Consider the following 18,371-nt stretch of genomic DNA (forward strand, 5'->3'; position numbering starts at 1 on the left):
GAAGGAGCCCTGACAACTATCATGCTTGCTAACTGGCATGCCGAAATCAAACATACCCACAATTAAATTAGCTGCAGCTGTGTTTAGCTCGTTATGACACATCTGTGAAAAGAGTCCATTGCAACCATATTAACTGTGCCATACTCACTCAGTCATGAGCGCACCATAAGCACGCTCAACGGTCGTGCTTGGCTAATGCAGGCGAAAAACACACCTGACAATGTCTGAAATGCAAATAAAATATAGTGTACACCGTCTCGGTTTAGGCCTTAAATTATAAGGCCTAAGAATGTTACCCAAATCATGCTTTGTGTATATATATATTCTTTCCAAAATATATTTACTGGCATTTTACTCAAAGTGTGTCTTTCTTTAAATACACTTTTCAAACGTGCACACAAACATGGCATGTAAACAGTTTTATTTGGTTACATGCTAAAAAGATGATAAAATAAAATAGGAATCATGCATATCAGAACAATAAAAAACAAATAAAACAAGGTTTAAAATGGCTGAAGTGAAAAACAACCCTAGTCAAACAACCCTAGTCAAACAAACTACCGGTAGTCATGTAAATGGTGTGTAAAGAAAGTCATTTAATGCTTCAAAGAAACCAGGTAAATATGGAATCTAGCATCAGTCTGGACACCCTTCCATCTAAATAACACCCTTCCATCTAAATAACATTCTAATTTCTTAGCATTTCTGTGATGTGATATGTGAGCAAGTAAACTGAATATAGAGCATCGCAGTTCCCGCCCACTTCCTGGTTTTTCCTGGTGCCGGAAGAAAAAACTCAATGCATTTTTCCATTGACATTTCCAAAAATATTTATATCTATTCATTTAAGCCTCGAATCAAGCCATCATGACATGACATGAATCATGACCATAAAACGTTTGATTCTGTGATTATTTTTTTTTGAAAACGGCAAAACAAAAGGGTATTTATTAAATATAGTACATCATATAATTAAATATAAAATAAAATAAAATCACAGAAAAAAACGTTTTTGGTCATGATTCATGTCATGTCATGATGGCTTGATTCGAGGCTTAAATTAATAGATATAAATATTTTTGGAAATGTCAATGGGAAAAATGCATTGAGCTTTTCCTTCCGGCACCACGAAAAACCAGGAAGTGGGCGGGAACTGCGATGCTCTATAGATGCAGCATCTTGTACAGCAGGGGTTACTGCCCACCACTGTAGAAAAGTGGAAACAGTCATAGTGGAAACAGTCATAGGGTGAAATAGTGACACTTCAGAAAATAAATTCAAAGACTTCAGCTCAGATGCACATTTTTCTAAAAACAGAAAGTCCGGTAAAACGTTCTACTGAAACAAGCCACTTTGCAGTGCCTCAGTAGCAGAGCGGTACTGAAGCAGGTCGTCATGGATACGGGTGAGCTCCTCCCGGGTGTCCTTGACCCTCCCTCCTGCCCCCCGGTACTTCATTGAGAGGAGCTTGGAACATAGGTAGTGGAGCCACAGTACGTTGGAGTGAGGCTGGTAGTCATTCCACTTGTTACTGGGGTGCAGAGACACACAGAGACATGTTATTTTCTGGTGGACACACACACACACACACACACACACACACACACACACACTCTTTATGTATGAATGTGGTTTATGTAGAGCCTGACCGATATATCGGCCATTATTTGACTTTGTTTTTGACAACAATGGTATCGGCAATTATGAAGCCTTTTTTTCCGATTTACCTTTTTTTGTAGTTTCTAAAGCAGATAAGCTCACAAGCCACTGCGATGTGAGCTTATATTTTAGCCTTTTGTGTTCTTAAATAAAATAAGTTACAGGTAGTCTTTACATTTACCTGTATACTTGTTCATTGTACAAGTCAAATGTTCTTTTCATACATTGAGAGTTACATTTTTTTTAATACAAGTTCACAAAGGAATGAATTGAAAATAAAATGATTGATTTTGTACTTTACTAAATATTGGTCATAACATTGGTAATCAGTGGTCTAGGACTCTCCAAAATCAGACCAATAAATCTGTCATTGGACGGGCTCTAACGTTGGGGCACCACAGAACACAAAGCTACTAGCAACCGATATGATAATATCCAGATAAGCCAAAACAATACAGACACACTGACCTGTTCTCCTCTCTCATCAGTCTATAGATGTCAAACTGATAGTCTCCCTGGCCCATGAACAGCTCCTCGTCCTCCGATATGTCACATGCCACCGTCAAATCATCTGGACAGAGACAGTCAAACAGATTAGATTATACTGCAAGGTTGGTATCATTAGTAAATAAAGAACCTCAGAGTTCCAAGTACAGGGGCTACCAATCACAACTGATACAGCAAGAATCCAGCAGTCACCGCATGGCCAAGATTGTACACTAAAACAACAAGATCTTGTTTAGATTCCTCCCAATTTAGTCATTTGGCCAATTCCACCAAGTAGTCCCTGCCACTGCTGACCCCTATTGGTTGGTCTTGGGGACGGTGCAGAGCAGACAACCACGTGTCTCCTCTGATACACATGATGTCTCCAGGCACTTCTTTTCACCTGACAGCAAGGAGTTGGGTATCAAAATTCACTTCCAAGTAGGAACTGAAACTAAATTGGTAGGCATAGAAAATAAAAATCCTAAAAAAAAGGTCATGTATTTCTTCCTATGAATAAAATGTACAACAAGCTTTAACTGCTACTGCTTTCCAGTGTATTGTCATGGAATAAAGGTTACTATTCATTACATTTCTTAAAGTTGACAATTATTGATGCAACAATTGTTAATTTAAACCTGGAGGACTTAACACATGCACGGCAACAGAGAAAGCCCTACCCTGCCCGGCTTCCAACATGTCAATTGTGTTAATTGGAGCGCCCGGAAAAGCCGGATGGACCATGGAAGATTGAAACCCCAGTCTCTACAGTGGTGGACAGTAACCCCTGCTGTACAAGATGCTGCATCTATATTCAGTTTACTTGCTCACATATCAGATCTTATCACATCACAGAAATGCTAAGAATGTTATTTAGATGGAAGGGTGTCCAGACTGATGCTAGATTCCATATTTACCTGGTTTCTTTGAAGCATTAAATAACTTTCTTTACACACCATTTACATGACTACCGGTAGTTTGTTTGACTAGGGTTGTTTGACTAGGGTTTACTATGTCAATAGGAACGTCTGCTAAATGCCTAAATTGCAATGCACTAGATGCTTTTCACCATACAACAGAGAGCAAGTCAGAGGAAAACGTAAGAAAACTAACTGACCTATTTCTAGCCTGGAGAGAGAGTAGTCGATGACACGAACAAGCACCCCTCTGGTGTCTAGAGAATGGCTTATTCCATTGAGGAGGAAGCTGGCCGACTTCTCCTTGGTCGTCTTAACTAGAATGTTGCCCCAGTGAAGATCCCTAGAGAGAACACCAGCACAGGGAGATGAGACACCAGATGACATGGCAACCACACTGAAGTACACAAGTACACACACACACAAGTACTGTACAACAGTGGTTCTAAAAGTGGGGTGAGGGCTTCCAGGGGGTCCCCAACAAAATTAGTTAATATAGAGTCACAACCACTGAATTATGAAATGCATATGAATGCATGCACACTACCTGTGCTCAAAGCGGAGCTCCTGTTCAGCCACAGCCAGCGCAGCAGTCACTTGATGGAGGATGGCCTTTGCCACCATCAGAGAGGACAGCTTAATGACACAGGGTTGACAACCATTAAAGATTGGATCCGTGTTTTATATCCCAATCAAACACTGAATACAGTCTCTGAATATTGATTGTCTTTAGAGCGTTTATACCTTTCCATTGCTGTTCTCCAGGTCACTGCCACCAAACTCAAATTCCAAGATGAGAAACAGCTGTTCCTCTTCAAAAAAATCTGGACAGAAGAACACAGACAATACTTTTAATGGGTGGGTGACTGCAAGTTGGAAGAGAAGAGATGGGGGGGTAGAATAATGCAATGTACTTCTAAAAATAAATGAAATCTTAATATATTCATTATATCCTTCCAGTCGAGCAGTACTTTAGGTTCTCACATAAATGAATGCCCTACTCCGTCATCCAAGAGTGTCCCCCCAAAAGTATCAAACAGCTTGACACTGCTATTTTTGATAACTAGAGGGCCCCTCACACCTACGTCGCACCGCCTGTCCTTGCGCAAGACACTAAACCCCTAATTGCTCCTGATGAGCAGGTTGGTGGCTTGCATGGGTTCCTCTGCCGGTGTGCGACTGGGTGAATGTAATGCACATTGTAAAGCGCTTTGGATAAAAGGCGCCATATACATGCACCATTATATATTGGCATGCCCATATATGGGCATTTCGGATTCTGGACAATCGCTTATCCAAACGACTCGGCGGCCGGCACCGCATTCCAACGAGTCCTTTCCGTTGCGCATGCGGAGTTTGAAGTCGGTCAGTCCCATATATGCGCATGACCATATATGGGCAAGGTGGTTTTCACCCCGACAGGGACTATATACTGATGGATTGGACTAACGGTAAAAGAAAATAAATGAGGTTGATGGAATATGAAACTGGACGCTGATTGGACGCTATTGACAAAGACATCATTTCACACATTAAGACATATTTCCCCCTCTGACCTGGTCTGTCATTCTCAGAGCCTTTCTGGCGGTCAAAGGCATCCCAGGCCTTCAGCATGACTGCAGGGTAGCTGCCTTTTACACAGTGGAGACTGCAACGAGACAAGACACCTCATGTCACATCTGCATTCAAAACTACTATAGGAAAGCAGACAGGAAAAAGCACTTGAGGGACTAGGAAAAAGGACAGGAGAGAAGGGGGCTCTTACCCATGGAGTCCAATGAAGCCATACGTCTGGTTGTGTTGCTTGGCTTTCAGACTACTCAACTCCCTAGAGGAAATAAACAGTCAGACGTGTTAGTCATTAATCCAATTAATTAATCCAATGGGAGAGTTGGCTCTGAATTAATGTTACATTGTCACATTAGTGCCATTCATTTGCATTTTATTTTCATCTTTATTTTCCCCAGGAATATTCCCAATGAGATTCAGAATACAAAGGAATCCTGGCCAAGGACGTTTCACATGAAATCATCATAAAACATGAGGCAGCAAATTGTTGCCGTTGGGCAAAAACCTTGCATCTCCAAACTTTTTTCGTAAATTAATGCCATACTTCAAACACGAGTGTCACAAAAGTAGTGAAAATAGATCTACAAGCTCACGACGTATCACGAGCTTGTAGATCGGCTATTCTATATATACCGTAGATTTTTTTTTTAAGGGAACGGTTTGGAGACATACAAGGTTTCCACCCCACAGCGACAAAATATCAGGCCTACTCTCAGCCGTTTCAACAGTTAATTGTCAGCACATTTCACTGGTAGCTTTATATAGCAACTGGATCAACAAAACCCATTTGGATTTAACTATTTTATGCATTTTAAGTGTAGGAGGACAGGAAACCAAGGGCAGAGGAGAGTTTCGGATGAGTTGGATTAGATTTCAGGTCCTTGTGAATCACAATGAGCATGTGATCATGTCTCACCTAGATACAGGATCTGACACAAACTTTGACCTGATGGCCAAGATTTAATTCATCCCCCGAGTATGCCGGCAGGCTCCATTAGCACAAGTAAAAATGTCAGCACGCAGGAAACCGGGTTCAAATCCGGGGTAGAAGAGGAAAGATACATAGTGGAGCTTTAAGTCTTATTTACTTGGAGATGATGATCTCATGGAGAATGTCTCCAAACGTCTTCTGCTCTTCTCCATTCACCTTCTCGTTCCCTTCAATTGGAATGATCTATCAAGACAAAGATTGTCATTTAGAAAGAGACACCCCCCCAGAAACTAGAAAAGTGCGCTTCTCCGAGCGCAGGTCTCTCCGCCACGCCAGGCTGCCTACCCGGGCCCAGCCTGTTGAAGACTATAAAACAAACGTTTAGTCTTGCTACACCATACGCACCTTGAGTGCAACAGTGTCCCCAGAAGCGTTGACAGTGGAGAAAACCTCTCCAAAGGTTCCTTCCCCTATCTTCTTGCACCGTTTCAGACGCTCAGGCAGAATGCACTCCTCCCAGCACAGAGCCCCCTGCTGGTTGCACTCTGCATACACCTTCTCTGCATCTGACAGATCATACTCAGCAGCCTCACATATATTCTGATGAAGACAGGAGCAGAGAGAAAGGTATGAGTACATGACCAAATACACCACCAATGCAGCCGTAAGTTTTTCTTTTGACAGGTTGCCATATAAATTAAGAATTAAGGTATTTGGTCGTGTGAGGTATCCATGTATACAAGGTTATTCAGCTTGATGGCACGAGAGTGTAAGCCTGTGTGCATTTGTCTGTTTAACTTATCAGTCAGTGTCCAAGTCTAACAGCAATTTCAAATCATTTTGGTTGTTTAAAGGGACATTTCACTTTAAAAAAAAACTTTGGGTCATTTTATTGTCTACTCGGCTTTTGAGAGCCCCCCAGACTGTTTTTAAGTTGCTTGATTCAGTATTTAGATATTTGATATTCATTTTGTCAGACACGCCCCCTTCCTATACAAAGCCATTATAACTTCAAACTCAATTTTTAACATGTTAGATTCATCAAAAACACCCGTCCTTGCTTCTGGTGACTCACCCTGCCCTCCTAATACGCGAGGGGGCCGTGTTTTTTCGATTACTTTTTTCACCTATTTTATTTTATTTTTTTATTGTATTAAATTTCTTTCATTTTCCAAAAAAAATATTAAAAATAAATGAAAAAAGTAATCGAAAAAACACGGGCCCCTCGCGTATTAGGAGGGCAGGGTGAGTCACCAGAACCAAGGACGGGTGTTTTTGATGAATCTAACATGTTAAAAATGGAGTTTGAAGTTATAATGGGTTTGTATAGGAAGGGGGCGTGTCTGATAAAATGAATATCAAAATACTGAATCAAGCAACTTAAAAAACGGTCTGGGGGGCTCACAAAAGCCTGAGTAGACAATAAAATGACCAAAAGTTTTTTTGAAAGTGAAATATCCCTTTAAATCCTGAGGGAATCATGAGCTAAATAACAACGCAAGTTTGTAGTATTGCCTGACTTGGTCAATGCATACGTTCTGCACTATTACACACACAGTGTTCCGTTTGTCATCCAGTTATAAGGAGCCAAAATAGCTCCATGTCTTTCTTTTTAACTGAAATTGGGAAATCAAACGGTAGCATTTGGCACAATGACGAATGTGTAGTGTCTCATACTAATAACTTTCAGTGTAATTTATATCAGGGAAAACAAAAATTTAGATAATCAACTAGTTATAAATGATAACAGATTCCTTTATGCATTTATTTGCTATGCAGTTGGTGTCGTGTATGTATACCAGAAAAGCACTGCCATTCTGCAGTTGTGAGTGGAGCCGTTTGGACAATGGTGTTTTAACGGGCATAAATAAATCCATGCTTCCATCTTCCAGGCTTGCCCTTCCAGGAGACTCCAACACAGAGTGGAGATTCCTAGGTGTGATCCCCACTAAGATAAGAGTGTAAGGGGAACATGACAGAAATAAATAAACAATGAAGCTCTTAATAATAAAGATTAAACCATCTACAGCAGTAGTTGTGGAAGTGGGGTCTGGGGACCTCCAGGGGTCCTTGGGGGGCGGGGGAGATTCTAGCTGGTCCCCAGAAAAATTTGTCACAGTTTAAACATTTAAAAACCATTTTAGAGTTGGCTATTCAATTTAAAACCCGAGTTGGCTATTCAAAAATAGCAGATATACAAGCTCGAACATGTACATCTGCTATTTTTGAAGATTTTCAAACACAAATCTTTTCTGGGGGTCCCTGGGACAAAACATTTTCAGATGGGGGTCTGCTGCCAAATATATATCAATTTGGGGGTCCTTGAAATGAAGGTGTCCGAGAAGCACTGATGTAGAGCAACAGAGTGGTGTGTGTAATGCACCGGTACCTGTGATCTTGCGGTGGACAGAGAGGCGAGCTTTGAGGCGGCTCCAGGTGTGCGTCTCCGGTGTTAGGTTTGCCAGCAAAGAGGAGAGGTCCAGGTGGCTGGGTAAGGCTCTGACTGGAGTAGAGAATATCATACCAGAGTCATGCAGCAGGCCCTTATTGACCACCTGAAGACAAAAAAAAGAAAAAAGATTCTGAATCAGTTTCATTTGTCACATCAGTTTACAAGTGTCGTGTGCTCGCTCCATCGTATTGTAGTATTCCGTGACAAGAGAGGATGGAGGTAAAGTGAGCGCAAAGGGAAAGAGATAGAAGGTAGCGCACATTGTGACGGTTCCCTGTATTATGTGTAGTTGCTATATGTATTTCTCCTTCACATGTTTCACTTAGGTTTTTGGTTATGTGTTGTGTTTGCTTTTCCCTTCTAATTGTTTGTTTCTATTTGGATCCTAGGGACTTGGGGAGCAGAGTGATGCAGGTCATCAGGCTAATTGGCGTGCACCTGGGCCCGGGTGCTCACGCCCCTATAAAAAGCCTGCTCCCCAGTCCTTTGGCAGATCTCTGTCTTCTGCACTTCCCTACCTGCACTCCTTCCAACATTTGTTAATACATACAACACTCGCACCCACACTACACCAGCCACTCATCCATACACGCATTACATTACCGACTACTGATTTCCACACCTCATATGTTTAATTATAGTTTGTTTGATTTGGGTTTTGATCTTTAATAAATACTAAGTATACTTTTTACACTGCGTCTCCCTTGTTTTTGCTATGTTCCCTGGTTCCCCTAGGCCAGGGTCATAACAAAATGGGGGCTCGTTCCGTAAAATTTTGATTGTGCAGTAAGTTGGTGAGTCAAGTGACTCTCCCTTCTGTATTTGTTTGTGCCACACTGTGGTAGTCAATTGGCTCATCAGTGGGAATTTCCGGGGATTCCCTTGCAGTCCTGTTTGTTCAACTGGCAACAGTCCGGTGAGTAGCAAAATAAAGCGCTCTTGCGCGCTTTTTGTTTTGGGAGATGCAGTGAATTTGTTTGGTTAAAGTTAGTATTTGAGTAAATTTGTGCGGGTGGGGAGTTTTTTTTCCCCTGGTATTAGTGCTGCTGTTAAGTGGAAAAAAGTTTTCTGGCTGGTTTTTGTTTGAATTAACATGAGTGTCCCTGTTAGGTTTAGTTTACTTAACAAAATAGGGGGTAATAGTAGCGGGGTTTAGTTTGGGGGGTGGATTATGTGCAAGGAGCGGCTGTAGATAGCGAGTGTGTACCGGTGTGTGCGCATTCCATCTTGGGGGCACAGCTAAGGGCTGGATGCAGGTCGCCAGCTACTGGTTGCTTTTCCTACCCCTTGGTATGAGCTAGGCCTTTGCGGTGGCCTTCAGTGCATAAATACCCTCTGCAAACCGGCATGAAGACGGGTGGAGTTAGTTTGGGGAGTAAATAGAGGGGCACTTGTATACTTTTTTTTTTTGTGTGTAAATTTGGTTTGCCAGCTGGGACTAACTAAACACACGTAAGCCAGGATGGTCATTGTACAAGAGTTCATGGACTCTCCCTCAGAGGAGCTTTTAAACCAATGCACCAAGGACCAATTGCTTAAAATTGCGGAGCATTATAAGGTTAAAATTGAGTCTGGTGATAAGGTTAAAAGAGAGTTTATTGGTTGTGTTGAAAAAAGATTTGTTTTCACATGTGGAACCGTCAGAGGAGGTTTCTCCTCCTCCCCCTATGTTAGATGCCACTGTGGTGGTGCCTCCTGCACCGGTGGTATTGGCCCCAGGGTTAACATTTGAGCAACAAATGGAGTTAATCAAGTAACTAAATATAATATTTAGAATGTTAGCATTATATGCAGGTGCAAAGTTCCCATTAGCCTTTTGCTCACTGCTACTCTCAATAGCCGTTTTGTAGCTGCCATTAGATTCATTCCTAGTAATGATTGAGGTGCAAACAGATACAGTTTCAACATACTTGCCTACTGTATGTGTTATGTTCAACCCAGTGTGTGCAAACATTACTAAATGTTAAGTTCAGTACCATTCTTTAATCTATTTGTTGTGTGTGTGCCATTGTCACCTTGGGTTCATTATGATGTCCAGACAACAGTTCAGTTATGCTGCAGTCTCCAGCCTTACTTCCTCCCCTTGGTGCATGCTGGAAACGGTGTGCGCTGGCATTGCCTTTGTCTCTCCAGCGGCTCACACTCAGACCACTCACAAACGCCTTCCTGGTGGTCCCGGGCCTGTCCCTTGACACGCTCCGCCTCTTCTTCTCTTTGGTAGCCCGAGATACCATCTTCTTTTTGGGACGACGTTCATTAGGATTTTCCACAATCTCCTTAACGTCTGAGGTCATGTCCTCAGAATCAGTAGACCCGTTTTCCGCTGCAGAGGGCTCAGAATGCATGCGATGTCGCTTAGGATGGCCTGTGTTCTCCAAGTGGTTACTTTGAGTCGCGTATTCCTTTCCTGACCTTGCCGTGCCATAAGTGTCTGAGCTCAGGTCATCTGTTGATGCCATACGGGTTCCTTCTTTGAGCTGCTGAGAGGACAGTCTCTTCAGTGGAACTGTACTTTTCTTAGCAAGACATTCCTCCTCCTGCATGGCTACGACCATTGCTGCCTTCTCTTCGGGCATTTGCTTACAGATCTGCTGGTCAATATAAGCACTGTCGTCTACCGGGCATGAGTCAGTTACACACTCAATATTGTCGTCTACCTGGTGGGTAGACTGAACACTATCCACAGACTGGTTGCATTCAACTGAGTGTGCATGGCTACTGATGTGGACATCTGAGACTGAAGGTTTATGGTCAGAAGAGTCACATTGGGCCACTGATTGGCTACTATTCCCAGACAGGAAAAGATTAAATGCATCAGTTACCAACTCTGAAGGATAAACAGATTGACCATCAATTAATGACGCTGAATAGTCAGTTACATGACAAGGCGGGCCAGGACACAGCCGGTCTGAGTGGCTTGCAGTCTGACCACTCTCCACCATTTGTGGATACTCAGTGGTTTGTGGGCACAAGGCTGAGCTTGAGCCCAAACATGAAGAGAAGGGGGTTGGAGGGCGAAGCAGAATTACTGTCCGTTTGTCCACTCTCTCTAGCTGCACTTGGCACGGCTTGCTCAAACACAGGTTCTTCAGAGCATCAATGAGCCACTTTGATCCTCCGGAAACGGACACAAATTTGTCGCCGTTATCACTTTTCTCACAGGACCTGTCTGAAGAGACAGAGTCTGAGCTGTGGTCTGAGCCATCGGAAGACAACAGGATCACACTTGGCGTTTTGTCCATATACGGAGCCCCTGTGATGAACGGCAGCAGCTTACACCCATAGCCAGGCTCCCTGAGTGGGGCAGAGAGGGGTGGAGAGAATGGATCTTCTGAGGGGACCAGCTCCTCTGGGGATGAACACAAGTCCAATGGTGACACTGGTGGAGAGGCAGCAGATACAGCTGGCCTCTTTCCAACCGGCTGTAATGAGGGTGTAGAGCAGAAGAGGGGTTTCCTGCGGTATGGACCAAGGGTCTGATCTTCAGCCTCGCCAATAGAGCTCTGTTGGCAGACACGCCTAATGGTGGATCTTCTATGGCTCTTGACTGTGTCATTCACAGAGCTCTCAGGACTGAAGATCGGATTTCTCATCAATCTGGCCTTGCGTTGACGTGACTTTTGAGCGTTGGAAACAACTCGTCCCAACACAAACTCATCAGAAGAGTCGAGATTGTGAAGGGCCTGCAAGGGACACAAGGACGCATTACAGTTTCAGAAAAAACATGCAGTTTCACCATTGCATTTCAGTGGTTGGCAACAAAGTGTATCCTTTTTGTTTGGTCTAGTATAATGTTTGGTTTCACATGAGGGGTATAAGCATAGATATATATAAAGGCTAGATGACTCACCCGCGCTGCTGGCCAATGGAGTACGACGTTGCCACATGGCGGCCATCTTGAAACAGTCATTCATAACATTATGTCTATGGAGCATACACTTTAAAATAACCATAGCGTGCTCAATTTTCATCCGATTTTCAAACGGTTTGGTGTGTTGTAAACACCAAAGATGTAATACAATTATAAAATTATAAACTTATATAAAAAAAAAAAAACATGATTATAATTATAAGTATGCAGTATCATAACTACATCTTTGATGTTTACAACACACCAAACCGTTTGAAAATCAGATGAAAATTGAGCACGCTATGGTTATTTCAAAGTATATGCACCATAGACATAATGTTATGAATGACTGTTTCAAGATGGCCGCGGTTGAGCTACGCTTGCGCCGTCCCCTTGAGCCATCTAGCCTTTATATATATCTATGGGTATAAGCATATTGAATGAGATGGTCTTACAATGCTACAGGCTTTAGTGGCGGCTCCCCTACGTTGGGTAACAAATTGGCCAGGAAGAGACAGGGCCACACTGCAAGACAGGAAATTAGGACAGACTTTAGTACCATCTACAATCAGTGTAATCTCACGTGATGCTAAAGTCTAGATGTAGGCAATACAATTTCTAAAAACAGCCAGAAGCACAAACGGGTCATTTTCTTTCACCATCAGTGAGTGTATAAAGTCTTAGTCAGCAGTAATGAAAGCATGGAGATAATTGGTGTATTTTTCCCACAAATCAAATAACTTAAAAGAAAACTGTCAATACAGTTGCATCAACTGCTGCATCACTGCCAAAATATACTGGAAAGGTTGCAGCCAGAGTTATGTACAATCCAACTCTAAATCGTAACAGCTTGCTGATTTGGCAGTGTCAGGTCTTCATGTTTTCATTGCTGACCCGCTTTTCAGCTGGTTAGTTAGAGATTGTGTATTGCCTGCATCAGATTTAAATATATACATCTTTCAACATATCAATATGCAAAAACTGAGTTCACCATTTTCAAAATGGGAACGGTTTTGGACAAACAAGGTTTCCGACAATACATAGCAACTTAATATAAGACAATAGCAACTGAAGTTTTTCAGAAAACTGTGGGATTTAATCGGCCCCAGGTCTAAATGGGTTAAGAGACATACATCTGACATCTCCATGCGGGTATAATGCATTGTACCCTATCCAAGTCATACAGACCTTGCTGGTTTATTAGTCTGTGGAATGGAGTCAGACGGAGGTCTCTTATCCTTCAAGGAACCCATAGCTCGTCTCTTGGCAGCACTCGCTCTGCTGCTGACAGTACTCCTCTTCCTAAAATAAAGAACTTTGGTGAAACAACCGTTTAAGCCTGCAGTGTTGCTAGGCAGATTCACACACACAGTAGCCACATTAACTCTGAAAGTACAAATGGAACCAAGTGGACCCGTAAGGATCCATTTGTACACTTTCCAAGCGAACACTGAGGATTTCACAGAGTAGATTGGGGTTCCAGAGATAGAAATGGTGTCAAATTGAGGTCTGTGGTCTAATGCATATCAAACTGGGGGTCCTTGAAATTAAAAAGCTTGAGAAAGAATCACTGATAGAACATACCTGGTTTCCTTGGGTTCTTCTTCTAAACAGCTGGCAGACATGGCCGAGTTTGAAGAAGAGGTTTCACTGGCCTGCTGAACATTCCTCCTTAACAGACCCCCCTGCCTGGAGACAGGGTCACCTCTCCTGTTCACACACAGAAACAAATATTTTCACACAATAGAATTTGTTTCCATTAAGTCATGGAGAACTTTGTACCAGTAACGTCATGCTCACTTCAAGGGTAGCAGTCTAGTAAGTAATACGACACTCTGTGGTCAATAGGAACGGTCTTTATTCTCATCGATAAACATTTCAAAATATGTAAAACTGACTTCAGAGACTGCACATGCTGATGACTCATCTGACATCTCCATGCTGTCATAATGCATTGTGCCCAAGCCCCCACATCCCTGTTCACTTCATACAGACCTTGCTGGCTCTTTAGAAGGCTCACAGTTCTCCTTCAAGGAATCTAGGGATTTCTTCTTGGCAGCGCGCACTCTTCTACTGCCGACAGTACTCTTCTTCCTTTTGCTAAAATAAAGAATAACTGCGGTGAAACAACAGTTTTAAGCCCAAGAAGAGGCTGGTGAGGGGTGGGGACACTGTAAAATCCCGAGAGCTAATTTAACTTGTGTACACATTTGTCATGCGAACATCTAATAAAGTATTCAATCAAACGTTCAAGGCTGATCACCGAGCCCTGAAACATGACTGTCATGGTGCCGAGTCCCCCTGGTTTATAGCAGTGTTCGATTTTTTCACTCACACATGTACATAAACGTTGAGATTTCAAATATAAAGTGCTTACCCCCGAGCCACGGATGTTACAAGGCGATCCGGACCGCGATACGTACCCATATCTCCCGTATTGTTCAATAAAAAGCATTTTAATCCCATCGCCGGCCTTTTTTTGGTAATGTATCAGAGTGCAATACACCTCCCAACCATTAGTGTCGCATGGTTGAAAGTATCGGAGAAAATTTGGAGGAAATGGCCGGCGATCGGATTAAAATGCTTTTTATTGAACAATACGAGAGATACGGGAACTTATCGCGGTCCGGGTCGCCCTATATTTGAAATCTGAACGTTTATGTACATGCGAGAGTTGGCAATGTAAAAAAAAATCGTGTAAAAATGTGAACCATGGCTAATGCTTGTAGATTGTGGTCCTGTAGCGCAAACACCTAGCAAATGCTATGTGCATCGTATCAAATGGGGCCTGACCTGTGGCCTAACGCAATGCATATTATCAAACTGTTCCTGTGGGTCATTTAAATGAAAGGATGAGAATACCATAACATACCTGGTCTCCGTTGGTTCTACACAGACGGAGGGGTTAGAGGAGTTAAACGCAGTGGTATCAAAGGCCTGCTTTCTGTTGTCTGGAGACCAAGCAGCCGGGACCATTCGACTGCTTTTCCCGTAGGTCTTCAATAAAAATGCCTTCCCTCGATTCATCGTGTCTTTAACGTTAATAACCGTAGTTTAAACGAAAAAAAAAAAAGATTTGTGGATTTTCAACCGCTAGGTGCTCTAAATATTCACCGTCTAGCCCGGTTCTCATTTCAAATATACAACAACACTCCCTCTTTATCCCTGATACCCGGATGTCTAGTCAACGAGAGCCTCCTGGTGCCGCAAACAATGGCCGTTAAAGAAAACACCGCCTCCTGCTGGCTCAGAGGAATAACAGCACTGATGAGGTGTGTGTGTGTGTGTGTGTGTGTGTGTGTGTGTGTGTGTGTGTGTGTGTGTGTGTGTGTGTGTGTGTGTGTGTGTGTGGTAAATATTGTGGATTGGATGGTGTTTATAAATGCAGTATTTATGTGTGGTAGGGAGAGTGGGGGTTTTATACTGTTTTACACGTATGCAATCAATTCATATTTTTTTTGCAACTAGTATTAGCCACTCTGTTAGTCGGTCTGTCCAACATGTTCCAAACCAAGAGTTGGTCTACTGGTGGTCACAGCTAATTGTCACCGATATGTGGATTTCCTGATCAACAAATCTCAGTGTGTTCAGCTAAATCAAATGGTTCCCATTCTGAGAAACATTTTTCATCTACTGGCAGTGTATAGTACATAATAAAAAAAAACATGCACACACAATTCTCTCTCTCACACACACACACCACACGCACACGCACACGCACACACATACACAAATATGGAGAACGTCTTGGGCCTGTTTTATTTTATTTTAAATAACACAGTTCTGGCAGATTTCAGGTCAGCTGGGATTTGACAGTTGTGGAGAACAGAAACTGAGCATTATTTTTTATGTCATTTGATGAGAAATATCTGTCTTTCATCTCATCCATATTTTATTAAGTATTATTATTATATTATATTAAGTTTGCTGATGACGCAGGCATCCTTAAAGCATAGTCAGCACTTCCTCTCTCTGTCCTGCCTCCGGTCCCATACATACAGTATGACGTCATCTCTCTTTTTATATCTAGAGCAGTGGTTCTCAAACTTCTTCATGATGTCATGTTTGGCCGTAGACCCCCATCTGAAAATGTTTTGTGCCAGGGACAAAGAGAACAGAAGTGAAGATTTATGTAAAAAAAAATCAAAAATCATTAGAAAAGCTCAGGTACAACAGATACTGTACAAGTCTCGCCAAAAATGTATAAAGGCCTGGTCCCCTTTTATTGAATTCACCATTTCTCTATCTTTTTCTACAACGACTGGAAGTGATACTGTATTTTAACTGGAATAAGTGTTTTTCCTGTCATGACATATTATGTCTCTTTTTGTTTTAATTTTTTGTTCCTGTTTGGTGCACCTGTTTACTGTGGCTTCTAGAAAAATTGTTGTTGTTGTTTTTTCTGTGAGGGAACCGGGGAGGGTGGGGTATATGTGGGTTTGTATGTCTATAAACTTGAAAATCCTATAAATAAAAATAAAAAAGCAAAAAAGCAAAGATTATTCAAAATCTTCCAAACATTTTCAAGATTTTTCAAAAAAAATGGCACATGTTACCTAGTGGGGGGGTAATAATTAAAATAAATATGCTCTGGAATCCACGCCACGCGGCCCACCCATGATTTGACCACTGCAGGTGGGCAGCGAACACTTTTGAGATTTTCAAGTCGGCCCTGATCCAGAAAAGGTTGAGAACCAATGTGTGTAGTCTGTAGACTGTAGACAACCTCATCTTCTCCAATATGAAGTGACCAGCTGCTTCTTGTCACTTGGCAGGGAGGAGCACTGCACAACACACTTTGTTCTGTTACCCTCCCTGCTGAGTGCTGACAGTGACTCATATTTTATTTCTACATAGGTAATTTCTTATATATATATACACACATGGTATACAGGTATATGGGGGTTGTGCAATGTCTGCTCTGCAAACATGTTTGCCCTAATAAGGGGACAATCATGTTTAAATTGATGGATTGATCATGGTGAAGGAAGAATTGCTCATCAATGATGTGTTATTCTTCAGTGGATAATATAATTTTAAAAGGATCCCTAGCTAATAAGCCAAATATGCCTTAATACATTATAATTGCCCTCTATAACTAAAATAAAAAATGTAAAACACCTTAAATATTTCATTTATTTTAGAAACAGTTAATTGTTCACACAATAGGGGCTATGCCCGTGGCAAGTTGATGATGTCATTTGCCCATGTGTGGTCTAGCCCTATGGAATTTATAATGCATGTGAAAATTAAAACCAACTTAATACTTCCTAAGGTTAATATGAGCATCAAAACAATATTTCAAATATGTTTTTTTTCGCACATGCATTCCATAAATTCAATAGGGCTAGACCACAAAATGCCATCATCAACTTCAACAACTTGCGACGGGCATTGCCCCTATTGAATGAAACATTAACTGTTTCTAAAATAAAAAAAATATTTAAGGTGTTTTTAATTTAACATTTTAGTTATAGAGGACAATTATAATGTATTAATGCATATTTGGCTTATTAGCCAGGGATCCTTTTAAGAACATGGGCTGTAAATCCATGTACATATTATGGTCATTGTTTGAATACAGTAGTACAAGATTGGGCCTGAACCTGGAACACATTCTTGTTCAGGCCACAATCAACCATTATTTTTGAGCCATTATTTTGTGACATACAGTACATTATAATGCAGTACATAAGCATAACCACCAGGTGTCCTCGTTCATCTAAAATACAAAGAGCAGAGTATTTCAGTTACTGCTGCTGTGTTGTTTGGCTTGAGGGGCAGGCAGGCAGCAGCTGTTTATTTTTTGCATGTGCTTGTTTTAGACTGCAGCTGATTTGATCTTTTTTCCCCCCATCACTTTATTATTTACATTTACGTGTTCTTTTCTGTTTGAGTTGAGTCAGTGCAGTGGACACACTGAGGTAAGGGCCTGGATCACATCAATCAGGGATGGGACAGCAGCTCCTATACAGGGTGAGTCAGCCTAGTCTAGTGCAGTGGTTCTCAAAGTGAAGTTCAGGGACCCTCAGGGTTCCGTTCCTTGGGGGGTTCCAAGAGAACCCTTACAGGTCTGTACCTCTGAGAGCGTACAAATGGAACCATTTTGTACACTCTCAGAGTTATGGGGGTCCTTAAAATTCAAAGGTTTGAGAACCACTGGCCCAGTGGAACCTTGAAGTGCTCAGTAGGTTGCATCGCCCAAATACTGGAGGGGCATAATCAATGGTGAAAGAGTGAATGAGTGAGAGAGAGATAGAGAGAGAGGCATAACCTTGAAAGTAAATATTTTATGCCCAGAGTAGACACTGTCCAGTGCATGGAGAAATGGGCCGACATCTAAAGAAACAAGAACAGGGTACTTAAGAACTCACTTTATAATTCATCTGTCCGGGCACAACCACAGCCAAAGATCCTGACACTCAGGGCTTCAGGGCTTTCTTCAAACTGAATGTCCCTGTGCAGAACCCCTGATGAATGTCTCTATGGTTGCATTCACCAGATGCC

At 42.0% G+C, this 18,371-nt stretch overlaps 1 protein-coding gene across 1 annotated transcript; it reads right to left on the reverse strand.

Moving 5' to 3' along the window:
- Positions 1-1,173: 1,173 nt before the first annotated feature.
- Positions 1,174-14,984, reverse strand: haspin (histone H3 associated protein kinase). The gene is made up of 17 exons (XM_080452538.1): positions 14,737-14,984; positions 13,860-13,964; positions 13,449-13,574; positions 13,053-13,166; positions 12,320-12,389; positions 10,030-11,697; positions 7,952-8,117; positions 7,362-7,510; positions 5,968-6,162; positions 5,720-5,805; positions 4,828-4,890; positions 4,619-4,710; positions 3,807-3,886; positions 3,610-3,698; positions 3,263-3,405; positions 2,128-2,230; positions 1,174-1,531 (listed from the first exon to the last, which is right to left on the reverse strand). Exons 1-17 carry the CDS (start codon positions 14,889-14,891, stop codon positions 1,336-1,338), a joined length of 3,600 nt encoding a protein of 1,199 aa, XP_080308664.1. The 5' UTR covers positions 14,892-14,984; the 3' UTR covers positions 1,174-1,335.
- Between the last annotated feature and the right edge of the window lie 3,387 nt (positions 14,985-18,371).

The sequence above is a fragment of the Gymnoscopelus braueri genome (assembly GCF_963280865.1).
Source record: "Gymnoscopelus braueri genome assembly, chromosome: 2".
Lineage (NCBI taxonomy): Eukaryota > Metazoa > Chordata > Actinopteri > Myctophiformes > Myctophidae > Gymnoscopelus > Gymnoscopelus braueri.

Excerpts from the sequence above, each read along its gene's own strand:
- haspin (XM_080452538.1), bottom strand. The coding sequence starts at position 14,891 with ATGAATCGAGGGAAGGCATTTTTATTGAAGACCTACGGGAAAAGCAGT. Across the intron at positions 5,806-5,967 it reads GGGACACTGTTGCACTCAAG|ATCATTCCAATTGAAGGGAA; the intron begins GTGCGTATGGTG and ends TTGTCTTGATAG. Across the intron at positions 3,406-3,609 it reads GAGCTCCGCTTTGAGCACAG|GGATCTTCACTGGGGCAACA; the intron begins GTAGTGTGCATG and ends TGTTCTCTCTAG.